This window comes from Homalodisca vitripennis, chromosome 4 (assembly GCF_021130785.1).
Source record: "Homalodisca vitripennis isolate AUS2020 chromosome 4, UT_GWSS_2.1, whole genome shotgun sequence".
Classification (NCBI taxonomy): domain Eukaryota; kingdom Metazoa; phylum Arthropoda; class Insecta; order Hemiptera; family Cicadellidae; genus Homalodisca; species Homalodisca vitripennis.
The window spans coordinates 81,943,188-81,961,038 of record NC_060210.1 but is presented as its reverse complement, the minus strand read 5'-3'; the positions used below and the strand labels follow the sequence as shown (position 1 = coordinate 81,961,038).

Sequence of the window (17,851 nt, the reverse complement as noted above, 5' to 3'; positions counted from 1 at the left end):
GCTGATCGTATTTACTCGCATACCTAAAATATCTGTTTAGTGTTATATTTTAACACTTTAAAAAAATCAAAATTATAGAATAACTTTTAATAGAAAGTTTTTTTTTATTTTATACCACCTCGCTGCGGACCCCCTTAACGAGCTTTGCGGACCCCTAGGGGTCCGCGGACCACCTTTTGGGAACCGCTGGTCTAGAGGAAGTAATTAAAATAATGGAGAAAGACAATTTGGACGTACATAATGAGTTATCACATATAGATCTAACAAATTCTGCATGCCTACATTGCTTTCCTACTCTTAATAAAAATAAAAATACTCAGGAAGCTGTCAGTGTTCCTAATAAATGGCAGGTTGTACGTACACCCTTTGGTCATAAGCCACAAATGTTAAACAATGTAAATAAGAAAGTCACGGAACCTGACTTTACCTCTAAGAATATATATGAAGTTCTTCAAAATTGTACGACAGTTGATAAAACTGATGAAATGGAATGCAATGTCGATAAAATTTCCAAAAGTAGCTGTAGTGTAAGTCCTGAAACTGTGAGCAGAAATAAAATACTTAAGAATCCTGCATCTTCCCGACATGGACATAAGGACCACAGTCATAGAACTGATGATCAGACGAACAAAGGGTGCTGTTGTGCTCTGATAGTCATGGTCGTAATTTGATTTTTCACTTGAATAAGTGCTCAAAGTCTTTTGATGCTGTGGGTTTTGTAAGGCCTGGGGGACGAGCAGAACAGATATTAAATTATGATAACTTAGATGGAGAAAGGTTAGGTCCTGATGACTTCCTTGTCATAGCGTGTGGCTCAAATGACGTTGCTTGTAATGAAGCAGAGAGAGCTCTTAACTTAATTGACAATGCTGTGAAAAAGTACAGCAGCACTAAAGTAATCTTAGTTGACTTGCCATCTAGATATGATATTAAGAATTGGTCTTGCGTAAACAAAGAATTAAGAAAAACTAATGTCGCTTTAGAAACTTTAAGTCAAAGATATCCTAATGTTACTCTGGTCAAGGCTAGTGAAGCTGATAGAAGTTTGTACACTAGGCATGGAATGCATCTTAATGATAGTGGGAAGAAATGGCTCGCTGGGAGGATTTGTGATGTGCTAATTAAGAGAACAGAGCCAGAAGTGACTATAACGCAGAGCATCCCTACCAGCCAGATACCTGTGATACTGTCACCTTCAGTTAGAAGAGAAAGCCCCAGCAACACAGAACAACAGATGCTGTGCACATACTCTGATTCCAACATTGATGCCCAGGTTATTGGAATATCCAGGCTTTCCACATCGGAGGACAAGGAGACTGAGACATATCCGTTAAACTGCACCCTGTCACATCTAATCACACCAACATAGAGAAACCGACCCATCAAACAACTGACCTAAAACCTTCTGGTCTACTTATAGCCCATCTAAATGTTCAGTGCATTAAAAACAAAATAAATTCCTTAGATTTCTTTCTTAAAAAATCGGATTGTGAAATTCTTTGTTTAAATGAACATTGGTGTACACAGGCTGAATTAATCATATATCTGCCCGAAGACTTTCAACTAGCAGGAAGTAGCTACTGCAGGACTATACCTTATGGTGGAGTGGCTGTTTTGGTTAAAAACTCACTTAAATATGCGTATGAAGTTGTTACAGTTGACTCTCTATGTCAGCCTAAACATTTTGAAGCAGCTATGATAGCTCTTCCTGAAATTAAATTAATAGTAGTGTCAGTGTATCGAACTCCTGATGCAAATATAGATTTTTACAGAAAAAGTTGCAAACCTTTTGGACAAAATGGAAATGAATTATAAATACAAAAATTTTAAGATTGTCATTGCGGGTGACATTAATATGGACCCAAGTAGTAATAATTTTCATATCAAAAATTTTGTAAATATGCTGAAATCCTACGACTGTTTCTGCCTGAACTCTGAACCCACCCGGTTGCACTCGTGTTTGGACAATTTTATCTCTAACTTTCAGCCTGGTACTGTGGCGTGTGAAATAACTTAGCCTCACCTATCGGACCATTTGGGACTTCTTCTCAGAATCAATTCACAATACCTAACATTGAACAATGAAGGAGTTTCTCATAATAGCAGACCTAGAACTATTACATACAGATTGACAAACAACTTCTGCATCAATAAGTTAAAACATAGATTAAGTAGGATTAACTGGAGTAATGAGTTCTCATTAGCTTGTAATGTTGATGAAGCCTTTAAATCATTCATGCAAATTTTATCTGAAAATTTTAATGAGTTATGTCCGATAAAAACTAAGATTTTAAAAAACAGTGGTGATAGAAGCTCTAGGTCAGTTATAAAACAAAATTGGTACACACCCTACCTTGGTAAAATTAGGTTACTGTTGGACATTAGTTATGATAAAGTTAAAGCAAACCCTAGCCTTATCCTAGCACATAATAGACTTAAGAAATTTTATAGAATGCAAATAGATTTGGCAAAAAAAGCTGCAAATGATAAATTTATACTAGAATCTAATAATCAATGTAGAGCAGCGTGGAAAGTTATAAATTCTGTAACAGGCCGTGTAGCAGATAAGAGTGTAAATGCCAGTATACCCATTACAGCAAATCAGTTTAATAATTTCTTTGTAAATATTAGTAATAGTTTAAGTAATTTGCCTAGCCAAAATGTAACTAGTTCCTTGGATATTTTAAGCTCATCTTCTATCAAAACTCCTGTTTTACCTTTCAAATGGCAGGAGATTAACAATATTGATATTCATAATACTGTAAAAGAATTTAGCAACTCTAAAAGCTGAAGATGTTTTTGGTATGTCCAATTTTTTGATCAAAAATATTATTGAAGATATCTCCTTTCCTTTATCATACCTTATCAATTGGATGTTTACTGTAGGCACCTCCCCACAATGTTTGAAAATTACAATTACTGTTCCAGTTTTTAAAAAGGGAGATAAGTCCTGTATAAATAACTACCGCCCTATTTCCTTAATTGCTGTAGTCTCTAAAATAATTGAAAGGTTACTAAAAAAACAGATGGAATATTTTTTTGAAAATAATCGGATACTGAATCCTGCTCAATATGGCTTCAGAAGTAAATTATCTACCATTAAGGCTCTTGAAAATGTCATATCTACTGTTCTCGAAAGTTTTGAAAACAAGGAGGAAGTTGCAACCTTGTTGTTAGACTTAAGTAAAGCGTTTGATTTGGTACCACACAGTGAGCTAATTGATAAATTAAAGTATTATGGTGTAGAGGGGCGTGAGCTGTCTCTTCTCACCTCTTACTTGTCTGATCGTTATCAGTTTGTAAAGGTTGGTGACCAGAGGTCAGACCTTCAGTGTGTGAGAAATGGAGTCCCTCAGGGCTCTGTTCTGGGTCCTTTCTTATTTGTTATCTTTGTTAATGATTTGCCTGATTTTGTACCAAATAAAAGTATTCTTTACGCCGATGACACCACTCTATTGTCATCAAACAAGGATAGCATGCTAAATAAAGTGATAATTAATTACATGAAAGAAAGATCCTTCCTCTGGTTTGATGCCAACAAATTAAGCGTAAACGATGAAAAAACTGAGGAGATTGTCTTTAGTCTGAGCTCAAAGGTGGACAGTAAATCTGTAAAACTGCTGGGCATAAACCTGGATTCGAAGCTGAATTGGTGGGTTCACATAAACTCTCTTTGCTCTCGCTTATCGAGGGTTATTTTTCTATTGAAAAAATTTAAGTCCTGTACAAGCAAAAATCTAGTTATGAACGCTTACTTTGCTTTTTTTAATGCTCACATTACTTATGGCACTCTCTTGTGGGGCAACTCTGCTGGTGCAAAATTAGTTTTTAAGACTCAAAGAAGGGCATTACGAGTTATTGCAGGTATTGGTGAGAGAGATTCTTGTAGGCCTGTCTTTGTTGATCTAGGTATTCTTACCCTTCCATGTATATTTATTTTGCAAAGCCTAATTTTCCTTAAAGAAAATCTTAATTTATATAAATTTAGAAGTTATGTCCATAACTATAGTACTAGATCTCAGAACTTGATAGACCTCAAATACTTTAGATTAAGTAAAACCCAGAACAGCTACATGTACATTAGTGTAAAACTTTTTAACCTCCTACCACCAGATGCAGTTACCACTACTTTAAGGAATTTCAGAAGTTGTCTTGTGAAATGGCTGAAGCAGAAGGCTTTCTATTCAGTAGAAGAAATACTTTTACATGATTTAAGTGACCTTAAATTTTAATAATGCTATGTTTTAATTTTTATTATTTATTGTTTTTGTTGTTATCTGTTGTTTGTTAATTCTATTATTAATTTATTATTATTTATTTTAGCATTAAGTTTTAATTAATAATATATTTTGACTATTTTTTAATTGTATATTTATTTGCATTTCTCTATAGAGATGGTGTTCTTGACTGTTGATGTAATAGTACATTATTGTAAACCTTATCTGACTTTGTCAATGCATACAACATATGTGGGACGACAATAAATGATTCTTGAGTTATCATGTTCACAAGCTTGGTGTTATATTGCATAATTCCATACATACCGTACATGTATATATTTTTTCAGATTATGTTAGTCTTGAGTTGTAGGGATCTTGATCAGAAAAAATATATAAAATATTCTGGAAACTCCATCATGAGGGCAAAAGCAATAAGCAAATTTCTATGAAATGTACCCAATAAAAAACAAGTTTCAAGATTGCTTACAGATTCTTATAATTAATTTATAAAAGTCTGTTATTATATATGAATTAACACTGTAATTTATATGAGAATTTTTATGTTTTCAGTTTTGGAAAAAGATTGTTTTGGGACCGATCCTCCTTTGTGTGGCTGTTATGTAGCTGAAGAGGCATCTGAGGACCAGACAAAACCAGGTAATCCTTACTCGTAAATATTAATTGATTCAATAATAATTATGTTAATTACTAATTTTAGATATTTAAGGTACCACGTAATAGATGTGTTCTCAGTATATGTGATGCACAGTGGGCCAGACTGACTAGTGTCTTCTAGTCAAATTACAAAACTGTGACAATAATTTAACTGTTTCTCTTAACAATCATATAATTTTAAATGGTAATAAAAACTAATTTTTGGAATTATTGTTGGGTAATAATTTGAACTAGTAGATTAAAAAATAAATATCAAACTCAATGCAATTATCTTTTTATCAACTCTTTGAGTTACAGCCATTTTTGTCTTGATGTACTTAAAATGTTTTAGCTATTTTATTACGAAGTCCATTGAAAAGTGCCAGATTAATTTTTGTAGATGTTAAATAAAACTGCTGTCAATTTGATAAGTTATGAATAAAAATACTTTTGTTTTGTTCCTAATAAACAGGGTAACAAAATCATTAAAAAGAAACTCTGAGTATAGTCCCATACAAAAATGTTTAAAAGTGTTGCCCAGCTAGAGATGCTGCTTCTAAGAAATTTCTTTCTTGAAAAGTTCATTAAAGAAAGGATCCTTCTATATAGTTGCTCTTTTCATTCTTACATTCATTCATTTATAGTCTTCCACTGAACTGGATACTGAGGCTAGGTCAGTTCAGTTCACCCAGCAGGACCATTCTGCCTTATCTTGACTTAAATATGCCATTTAGAAATACGCAGGCCTAATTTAAACATGTTGTTTGGTTTAGGTGAAAAAAAAAAACAGTTTATATTTGATCTTTTGTTTATTTTTAATACACAGGATAGGTAGGTTCGTTCCATTATTATGGGATAGTCGTAATCAGGATCAGTGGTGGGCTGAACTGGCCATAGCATGTCTTGTGACTGTACGTCGCTTGATCTGCACTCTCACTCACAAGTAAAGACAGCAAATAATACATTTTGCCTGATTTCTAAATTAATACAACTCTAATGAGTATAAATCCAAATCAGCATTTAGTATATAAAGTATCAGTATTTTCAGAATAATAGCTAATAACCGATTTCGTAAGGGTTAATACAAAAATTAATTACGCCTTTAATTATTTACTTACAACAAATGCTGATACAAGTTTTGTACTGTTGAAATAGACTAGACTCTGCCAATTTTACAAAACAGATAATTAAATACACAAATACCTGTTTGTAAGGTTGTAGAATAGGCTATGTGTTTTACTTAGAGATTTGATTATTAATGTTTGCTGATTATACATGAGGTTTATTAAAAGCATTTAATTAATCATTATATTTCAGATGCAGTTTTAATTGGATACGCCATTTATTACTATTCATACTCAACTTGGACTGGAAAGTCATTATTTTTGGAAGATCTGTATGTATCAGAAAAATTCAGGGGAGAAGGTCTAGGTACCAAGTTGTTCAAACAAATTGCCAAGGTAAATCAAATTATTACTATTAATAAAGAAATTATCCTCCCAAACTTAGGTAATATTTTCTCTGACTCGAATTAGGATATCAGAAAATCTGAGTGAATATTATAATGGAAATAATTAACTCATAGGGTATTAATGTCCGGTCTATCAGATATTTGGTAAAACTTCTGATTTCAAGTGACTCCACAAAAAAACCTAAGCGTGTTAAGTCCCATATGTTTTATTTTCAACAAGATGGAGCTCCTCCACATTATGCTCTTCCTTTGCGACAATGGCTTGATGCACACTACCCAGATCACTGGATCGGTAGAAGAGGATCAATTGTGTGGCCAACAAGGTCTCCAAACTTATCACTGATAGACTTTTTTTCCTGGGGTCACTTGAAATCAGTAGTTATTAAAACACATCCCACTGGTGTCCAAGACTTGAAAAACAGGATCACTGCTGAGTGCAGATGCTTAACCAGAGAAACTTTTAGAAAGGTTAGGCAAGAATTTGAAAATAGGTAATTCTGTTGCTTGAACAACAATGGCTACCAATTTGAACATTTGATTTGAAGTTTACAAAGGATGTAAAACAGTATTCAGTGAGTAATTTTGCTGTTATTAGCAGTAGTACAGTAGTTTGTAGACTTATAATTGTTGTGTAAGAAATTACATTATTGGCTGCTGATACGAAACGGCTTGGTCGATTTCAATTCTTTTCTTTACCAAAATACATAATTTTTTATGAGCTTTAATTTGAAGTGTTACAAGGTATTAGTTGCCATTTCAAAATTTTGGCTTTGGGTACAGGGGCCATGGGGTGAGCATCCCCATTTTGAAAATAATTCTTTTTCCCCAATTAGTATTATACACTCCCGTTTACAGAATTTTGATACTTGGGCTATAAGTCTTTTAATACAAGTTTGAAGTTTTCAAATGAATACCCTGTATAAATATATTGAAGTGTAAAGTGTTTGGAAACATTTTAACGTGTGCGTGTGTGTATGTGTGTGTTTTCACAGTTCACAATCATCTTTATTCAAAAAAATATTATAATTTCACAATGCATTGTCCCAATGCACCATGCAAGGTGCGTGGGGGAACATCTTAGACTATATAATGTCCATTACTTTTTGATGCTGGCAGTCCTCATGCAGCAATCCATTTCACGTTACAAGTATAAATCAGTGTACATTTTGCATTGTCCCGACAGAAATTTTACACAAGAAACAACGCAAAATATTCAACAAGGATACATTGCAATTAAAAAATGAAATTGAAGAATCAATTACTCTGTACAATTCAATAACAACAGTACAATAATTGTAACAATGTATAACAATAAATAAGCAACATATGAATCCATAAATATATAACAAATGAACAACAACAATATAATAAATTTATGAATAGAATTTTTAACAATAAATAAGTAACATTATGATAAATCTGTAAATATTATATCAAATAAGTAATAACAATGAAATAAAACTATAAGTTACAAGTACAGTAAAAGTGATTATAGAACATGTATGCTATATTCAATAATAAATACAATAGAAATACAAAAGTATATGATAGAAAATATAAAAAATAAATAAATAGAGCGATTTAAGCAACTCTGTTCTCAATCTGGTACGTTTTCAGTGACATAAGTTAATGCTTTCATTTTTACTTTAGGTTTTTTCTCAAAGAATAATTCATTGCCATAATAGGCTATGAATTATTCTTTGAGAATAATTGGTGGATGAAGAGGAGACCTGGAAGGATAGACTAAAGTGGAGGAGGCTGTGTACGACGACCCGTGAGAACGGAAACGTCTGACGATGATGATGATGATGAATAGGCTATGAACTTGTTAAAAAGTGTTGGGCCCATGTAGCAGAACTGGCATCTAGAGGAAACTGAACCAAAAAGAGGCAATTCAAGTTGATAAAACCTGGAACTGCGTGTTGTTCTATTCACGGACGATCTACATATTTATGTACATACATTAACAAGCAAACTTATACAGCTGGTCAAAATTTAATATATTATTTTCTTTAAAAATATAGCTGATTAGGTTTGTTTTTTGTAAACCAAACATTATGCGCAATGCATGACTTTGCACCATTATTATTGGATTTAGAATAGTTTTAAATGTTCAACCGTAATGTATTAATCGAAATCTTAATATACTCTCAAACCAAGAAAAATATAGTTGTTTCATATGTTTATCTTTAAAGGTGCTGCTTAAGGTGGTATAAAGAGTCATTTACTTTCCTTAGCTGTTTCGATAGAAAGTTTATGTGGTGGTCCCATTTCAAATACTTATCAACATATAAGCCCAGATACTTCACACTATCCACAACCTCAATATTGGAACAGGTACACTCATACATACAGCAATGTGAATGACAAACTAAGTTCAAATCATCTTTTAAATAATCTTTATCATTGGATTGATAGAAAAAAACAAGACATTTTGATTTTGAAATATTGATTAAAAGTTTATTTTTAATTAGCCACTCCAACACCGCACTCAGATCCTCTTTAATCCTAATTTTTAGTGTCTCTTTGTTGAAAGCAGAGCACACCAAGGCGGTATCATCAGCATATGCAGACTGATGAATGTAAAGGTAGTTTTAATAGGTCGTTTATGTATATTAGAAAGATAATTCAGAAATCAGAATCTCTTTATTTACAAAATTACAAGGAAATGTAATGGCATCAATTTTACAAAGTTTATGATCTTGAGGTTTCTTGTTTTACAGATCAAATCAAATCAAAAAATTCTTGAGTTGTATATATTGGTTGCTCTATCAGCCAGCTTTGTAGTTGTCTGTGAAGATCTTTCCCTCTTAGGCGTTTCAAGAAATCTGGCAGCGAGTTGTAGAATCTCTGCCCCGCATAAGATGGCTTTTTTGTGTACTTGGTGGTATGGTGTAAGGGAAGGTGGTAATCCAAAGCTCTTCTTGTGTTGTAGGAGTGTATATCCTTACCCCTAGGGAGTCCCAGTTGGTCCCCATGCACAACCACTGCATGTATGTACATGGCTGTGACCGTTAGGATCTTCAACGATTTATAGGTTTCTCTGCAGCTCTCTGTTGGGCTTAAGTCAGCTAATGCCCTTACTGCTTTTTTCTGGAGGACAAGAATTCTATTTAGATTCTGTTCACATGTCCCTCCCCACAGAGTTATCCCATAGCAGATGTGGGATTCTACTAGAGCGTGGTATGCTGCTTTAGCTGCAGCAAAACCTCCTATCCACTTCACTCTTCTAATAACATAGATTCCTGAGCTTAGCTTTTTACTCAGTAAATCCACATGACTAGTCCATGAGAGATCTGCATCTATTGTTAATCCTAGCAGTCTTGCTTGTTGGTCAGTAGAGATGTTAGGAATGTCGGGTATGTCATCTTGTCTGCGACTAAAATTTATATGTATCGTCTTTTTAGGGTTGATAGCTAAATCGTTCTGGAGGCAATATTGAAGTGCTTTGTCAGTAGTTGAGGTAATGTTTGTGACCAGGTCTTGTGAATTGTTACTTTTGATAATTAATGTAGTGTCATCTGCATACATTGTGGCCTCTATGTTGTCATTTTTAATAAAACTGGGAAAGTCATTTGTAAAAAGCACAAACAAGAAAGGACCAAGAACAGAGCTCTGGGGCACTCCTCTTTTTACTGGTAGTGCATTTGATCTGAATGTAGATTTTCTGCCAATAAATGTTTTTTGGACCTCCACAGACTGTCTACGGTCATTCAGATAGCTAGCTACCCAGTCTCTTGCCTTCCCTCGAAATCCCAAGCCAGTCAGTTTTTGCAGTATTAGATCGTGGCCCAAACAGTCGAATGCCTTGCTATAGTCCAATAACACTGTTGAAACAAGGTTGTTTACTTCCAGTTGATCTGTAATAGATTCAACTATGTCTGTTATTGCACTTTTGGTTGATCTTCCTTTAAGGAAAACATGTTGGTTTTTGGTTAATAGATCATGCATTTCAAGGTGATTCAACATTCTTGTTAGAGCAATTTTTTCTATTATTTTAGAGAAAGTTGAAACCAGTGAAATAGGTCTGTAATTTTTTGGGTCTGTAGTAGATCCTTGTTTGAGTTTCGGATAAATTTTTGAAATTTTGAGAGCAGAAGGAAATTGGCCTAAACTGAATGATTTGTTAATAATATAGACCAGTGGTGTTACTAATTAATTCACACAGAGTTTTATAGCTTTAGCTGGAACTTCATCTATGCCAGAAGATAGTGAAGGTTTAAGGGTAGCTATTGTCTTCAGTACTTCATTTTCATCAGTTGGAGTTAAAGTAAGGAGGGTGATAATTGAGTTCTGGTTACTGTTCAGAGGAGTTACAATAACTGGGTTGTGTAGCTGATTTCGACTTTCTTTCAGTGTGGAGTCAGCAATTTTCACAAAATATTTGTTAAGGTGATTAGCAATGCGGGTCGGATCCTCTTCTATAATCCCATTCACTTCTAATCGAGTAAGGTGGTCCTGCTTTTTCTTACATTGCTTTTCTGCATTGATGACATTCCGAAGAGCCCTTGATTTATTTATGAGTTCTTCTGTGCTGTTTAGTTTGAGATATCTGAGTTTGTTGTCATATTTTCTTTTAGCAGATACCATTGTATCCTTGTCACTTGGGTTTCTTGTCATCTCATACTTGTAAAAAGCTTTAAGATATTCACCTTTCAGCTGATTAGCCTCATCATCATAAACTAATTTTGGCTTAGAACTGTGTTTAAATCTGATTCTTTTCTTTGGGCATGCATAATCTAAAGTTCTTGTCACAGCCGTTAAAAATTTGTTGTAAGCTTCTTCAGCATCGTTAGCCTTGAGTACACAACGTCCTCATTTACAAGCTCACTTTTGAAACAGTCAAGGTTTTCTGTATTAAATTTTTGGTTAAAAGAACTATGGTTTCTTCTGGTATTTTCTAGTATAGTTGGAAGGCTGCATATTTGACCTGTGTGGTCCGATATTCCGGCTTCAACTATTGTATAGTCCATATTGCCGTGTTGAATGTCTGTTCAAATGCAGTCAATAGAGGTCTTTGATGTTGCCGTTATTCGAGTAGCTGGGAGGGGAAGTCTTGTTATTCCATAAGAAAGTAATTCTTCTTCAAAGATCTTGTTGTCGGAGTTTAATTTTAATCTGTCGATATTGACATCTCCCATTATTACCAATGATTTGTTTTCTGCATGCGTTGTAGTGAGAATTTCTGATAGAATATCCATGGCTTGATTAACTGATCCGCTTGGTGGTCGATAGATTCCTATTATGTAGATTGATTGGTTTACTACATTTAGTTTGACCAATGGAGATTCGCATTCGCCTTCCAAGCAATGGTCAGATATATCAATCTCTTCTGCATTGATATTTGAAGTGTCTGCCAAGTATATAGCTACCCCCCCTAGCTTATGATTGCCTCTACTGAAGTGTGCTAACAGTGAGTAACCTGCAATGTTTGTAAGTTTAAGGTTTTTAGAGTTGAGACCACGTTCCGTTAAAATTAGTATTGTAGGTTCAGCGGAGCTTAAGAAGTGATTTAGTCGTTCCACTTTTTTTTAGCCCTTGTACATTTTGGTGACAGATTGTTATTGTTCTTCTTGTTTTTCTTTGTTTTTTGGAGGTGCTCCTAAAAAATGATCGATTCCAGTAGAAATTTCATCTGATGAGGTTACCACTTGCTGCATATCCTTGTCTCTTCCTTCCAGCGCTTGTGGGTTTGAGCTGTCGTTGTCTTGTGCTGGTAGGGAAGTACATCCAGGGTCTTGATGAACAGTCTGATAAGGCAAGACTTATATATAAGCTTTGTTTGTGGATTACCTCTTTGTAATAGTCTATGTTTTTCACATAAAAGTCTTCCACACTCTCATTGTCAGCGCGTATCTTAGCTGTCATTGGCGGAATTCTCTCTTTGGGAATAAGCTTTTCTGTTAAAGTTTTGTATCCTGATATTTTTCCTATATTGGGAATGGGAGTTATTTTATTTGTGTTTTCTGGCTGGTTTGGGGGGTTTTGTTCTGACTTACTCTTGACCACTTGTAGTGAGATGCTGAAGTGATTTCTCCTATTTTTGATAGAGGGCTGGCTCTTATTCAGAGGTTGGGGCCGTTTACATGTTTTATTATCAGTATTTGTGTAGCTTTTTGAAAGTGTGCTGGGTGTTATATTGCTATTTGATTTTGCTACTAAATGTGATTTACTTTCAGCTATTTCGATTTTTAAGGTTTTAATTTCTTCCTCCAGAAGATGTTGTTTCGATTTTACTTCAGCTATCTCAATAAAAACGGTTATGTTGTCAGGCATAGGAGTAAGAGTATTGATGTTTTGTTCATTTCCCTTTTGGACAGTTTGAGTTTCAGAGTTGGTATAGCTTGGAGATTCTTTATCTGACTCTGATGTCATATGTTTTTTTAGGTTTCTTTGTAAAGCAAAGATGTTTTTCTCTAAGTTGTCAATTTTAAGTAGATATTCATTTATTATTTGATTTTGTTTTCTGTCATTTTCTTCAAACATACGCTGCATGTCTGAGTGTATTTGTTTTTCTTTCTTTGAATTATTATGTAATTCTTCTATTTGGCATAGAAGTACTTCAATTTTTAAGGCAGATATTTCTTGTTCTCTTTCTAGGTTCTCGGCTTTTTCCTCAGCAATCGTTAGCTTTGATTCCAGTTCAAAATTTTGTCTCTTCGGTGAATCATTTTCCTCTAGCAGTGCTGTTCCAATTTTAGCTGCCAATGTAAGTTTTTCTTCTTCGTTTTCTGAGTTCTCTAACAGGTTTTCTTCTGTTAAGCTCTCTTCAAGATGTTTTACAGACGTGCTTATAGCATCACTTTTTTTGTAGTTGCAATCTTCATTTTGTGTACTTATGTCACTTGCTTCAGCTGCTTCACTTTCCTCTGCTTCCTTCAAGGCTTTATTGAATTTGCTATTTCTGAAATTGTCAGTCCTCAGTCTTCCATGTATGTGTTTGTATTCCAAGTACAGACAAGCATCATTATCCTTTATAGTAGTCGTCTCCTGGGTTCCAAAGAATTGTACATCGTATTTTGCTTGCTGTTTTTTCTGTCCAAAATACATTTACAACTCGAGCAGGCCAGTAAGGATAACCTTTTATCTTAGCAAATACCTTGTCTCCTTTATTGAACTTGGCTGCCATATTAAAACCTAAGTAAAAAGGTCTGCTGTTCCTATTGTCGATAAAATAAAAATGAGTTTGAGGTGGACAGTTTTTTAAGCCAGGTTTGACTGATTCCTATTGTCAATAAAATAAAAATGAGGTTGAGGTGGACTGTTTTTTAAGCCGGGTTTTGCTGATTCCTATTGTCAATAAAATAAAATTGAGGTTGATGTGTATAGTTTTTTAAAGCTTGGTTTGACTGATTCCTATTGTCAACTGGATGAAAGTGAGATTTTTAGTGTCAGTTAGTTAAAAGTAGAGTTGGATACTATATTATGATGACAATATCCAAGGTAGTAGAAGTACAGCAGCTGTGCTGTAGGTCAGCGCTGACAATGCTGACACAGTGTCTGGGGTCAGTGGTCGGATGTTCCAGTTACAGGTGGCAAAGCAGCTGTCTGCCAACGCTGTATGATGTGGAATGTAACAACACTGTAACGTCACTGTTAATGAATAATTTTAAGGATATTAATCTATCAAGTGTTTTTATATCTTAGTCTTGAAAGTTCAAAATTTTATAAATTTATTTAATCTTGTGTAAAAACATTTACATAATCTTCTTGGTTTGTCTTATCTTGAAAGTTTAGTTGCTTGTCAGTGTTGCAGTATTAACCCTTAGCACGCCGTAGACGGAATAATCCGCGATGTTGTTTGGTCTTATAACGCCAAAGACGAAATAATCCGCCGATCAATAAAAATATATTTTATTACTGTTTTTGAAGTTTATAAGTTCAATACATAAGCCACAATACAAAGTAATGTACTGGCTTGACCAATAATCCAGTTGCAGCTGTCAGCTGGCCGCAGTAGGTAAACAATAAATTGTTTTGTTGCTGGCAGCTGTTCTCCCACTCCCGTCTGTACGCCGATGACGATACTATCTGCCATTACCGAGTGTCAGTGGAGCACGCATTGTGCCTTGGGAAGTGTTCTTGAGTTGTCAATTCTTATACAAACAGTTGTAAAAAGTTATTGTTACCATGTTTTAGGTGTTATAATAAAGTTTTTATTGTTTCTTTTCTGTTGTGTAATTATGGCTGCAAGTCATGTCCCGAGACCCCATGGCTTCATCCCGATTTTTGTTTTGAAGTTTACCGTACAACTGCCTAAATCTATTATTATCAGAACTTATAAAACTAATCAAGATCAGCATATTACACTTGATTTGTTTTCTTATCCTTGTACATAGTTTTCATATTTTTCATCACATGCATTTGATTACTCTGTAACCTAAATTTGATTTTGATTGAAATATTCCATTATTATGAAAAAATGATATTATTATTATGCAAGTATTACATTATTGTAAAATTTATTTTTTTTGTGTGACTATTAGTCATTAGGAATTAATAAAAAAATTAGCTTTAAGGAATTTTCATTTTTATTTTTTCACCTTAAATGAGCGTAATCTAAAAAATTACTAAATTTATATCGGCGTTCAAAGGGTTAAGTTTTGCAGTAATTGGACTAAGTACACCACTCTGAGCAGTTCCATAAAGCAGTTCTAAAGATTCACTATATGATTTACCATCTGTCTTCTTTTAGTACATAGAGACATCAGCCAGTCCTATGCAGTGTCACCTATTCCATTAATTCTTAATTTATTGACTAGTATATGTGGTTATCTAGAGTATCAAAAGCTTTTTCAAAATCAAGATATGCGGCCAGTGTGCATTTATCCTGGTTTCTTGAGTACGTTATACTTGAAACGTGTCTCTCAAGTGCCAAATCCGTCTCCCTGCCCGGCAGAAATCCGTATTGGAGTTCTAAGAGAAGTGACCTAGTGTTAAAATAGTCCAGCAACTTATTGTTTGTGTGTATGTGTGTGTGTTTTTTTTCAAGTTCAAACTCATTTATTCAGAAAAGTACATTTAACATTTATATACCACCCCAAGGCACCTTGCAAGGTGCGTGCGGGAATGCAGTTTACAAGTAAACATGTTTAGTCTTTATGTTGGCAGTCCTTCACATTGGGATGTTTAATTGTACGTACATTCTGTGATATTACAACTACTACTAATTATCTTACTCCTACATTGTAATCATCAACAGTAGACCAATTACAACACGAACCGATTTGTAATAAATATATACTACTTATAATTAATAAATATAAAAGATACTAATAAATATAACAATAAATATGACTGACAATAGTAAACAACAATATTGAGTATAAATTAGAACAGCAACTATTAATAAATAAATAACAATGACAATAATAATTTCAACACAGAAATCATTAACAGGTATATCCATAATATAACATAAGGTGTGATAAACATAAATGTGTGTATGTATGTGTGCGTGTTGTGTATTGTGTACAAATACATAGAAAACAAGAATATTACCACCAGAGCACTCAATAGCTCTCATGCTTATCACTGAGTCGAGACCATGCACAGATTTTCCCCAACGTACCCTACTTTTTGTTTGGAAGTAGAAATACTTTCGGCTAAACCTTACTAAATTTGGAATTCAATAATTAAGCAATAAATATACACAATAAACTATATATGACAACTATAAATAAACTATAAAAACGTAAAACAAATATAAACTCTGTCAGAACATAACAACAATATAAACTATGAAATTAGTGAACAGTAAAAAGCAATAGCAACTCAATTCATTAACTTTAACAAATAATTCAGCAATAACACCAAATAGCACTATTTGGTTTTAACAAGACATTAGACTATAAATATTAACAAATAATTTCTATAGCAACAATAGTACACAAACAAGAATTATAATAAAAGCGCATGCACGCACAAACACACACACACAGTTTTTCAGAACTTGTTGGAGATTTTGGGGACTCTCGTTCCTATGGTTATAGTAAACACATTTTTAGCTATATTTGGACTTTTAAAGTTTTGGTATTCTGTATGTATGTGTTTTATTGTAAAGCTCTTACACATACAGTAACCGAATTTGGCATGGATTTTAACTGTAGTATTGTCTATTTAAACTATTTTTATCATGAAAAATGTATGTCTGTCCATTTTAAGATTCTGCAAATTTCAAAATGTGAACCCAAAATAACTCAAAACACAAGTATTTTTACAAGAATAATTAAAATAAAATTACAAAATCTAATAACATACCCCTTAAATAAATTGAGTGAAAAATAGCTCAAATATTTTAACTTTAGTAAAAGTAGCATGCATGCTTCATAGTTGCTCAAATTTAAAAAGCATAAATGGCAAATTTAATTGAGTTCAAGAGTTAATAAAAAGTGAAAAAAGTTATTAAGACATAATAATATATTGTATTTATTTGTACCAGAAAATTTGTATTATTTTCTTGTTTTTATTGCCAAATAATCATGATAATCTGTCTGTGTCAGGTTATTGTTGAACAAAATCTCTTCCCAAAAGCTTTCAAATCTACAAAAATTAGGCCAGAAATTAAAGGAATAATACGGCAAAAGAGTAAATCTTTATCAGATAACATGAATAGATTGATTCATGAGGTGGATTTCAGTCTGATTCAAGATTCCATTTTTTTCTTTAACATTATAGCGTAAATAATAATTATTCATTATTCATATGTAAATAATAATAAAAACTTAATAAGGAATAGCATAATAACATTTGTTAACCTTATAACAATAAAGTATTAAATAAAACATTACACATAACACATACACAACCCTAATAAAAAAAGTTACATTCAACATATAAAAAAAAAAAACTGAAGAAGAGGTCAAACCTCAAGTCTCAAAACAATGTTTTTATTAAACAAGAGTGATCGTCATAAATATCCATACAGCAACAATCCTGTTATCCTTATAAGCATTACCATATAATAAAAAATAAACTTTAAAGGTGGTTAATGAGGAAGAAATAACTAGATTGCATACTATAATTTTTATCATGCTTGTATGAGATACCAGTGTTTTTACAGAGAACTTTTGTTACAGCATGCCATTGAAAATAAGTGTGTTGTCATGGAGTTTAATGTGTTGTCCTGGAACCCAGCTCGATCCCTCTACGAGTCCCTCGGTGCAGTCAATTTGACACAAACTGGAGGTGTGAACTTATTCAGGTTGTCAGGTGAAGCGTTGCTAACATTTGACATGAATAAAGCGTTTACTTTTGAATTTGATGATGAATAAATAACTGTTAATTTGTATTAAACTTAGTTGTGTACTATCGCACCTACTGATGTACTTTGGCAGTCTTGTGAGAACAGTCTCATGGAATTGTATTTTCAATTTTGGATCTCACAGTTAAACACTGTTAAATAAATTACAAAGGAGTTATAAACTCATTCATACTAATTTTGATGATGCCACTGACTGTTATCATCACACAACACAGTTATTTCTAGAACAGGTTGTTTAAAAAC

General features: G+C 33.4%; 1 protein-coding gene across 1 annotated transcript in view; it reads left to right on the top strand.

Moving 5' to 3' along the window:
- LOC124359637 (thialysine N-epsilon-acetyltransferase) overlaps positions 1–17,635 on the top strand; it is a 38,847-nt gene extending 21,212 nt beyond the window's left edge. Inside the window, exons 3-5 of the mRNA XM_046812543.1 lie at positions 4,791–4,877; positions 6,192–6,334; positions 17,424–17,635. Coding sequence (XP_046668499.1) covers positions 4,791–4,877; positions 6,192–6,334; positions 17,424–17,618 — 425 coding nt within the window. The 3' untranslated portion in view covers positions 17,619–17,635. The remainder of the gene's footprint in view (positions 1–4,790; positions 4,878–6,191; positions 6,335–17,423) is intronic.
- Positions 17,636–17,851: the final 216 nt, after the last annotated feature.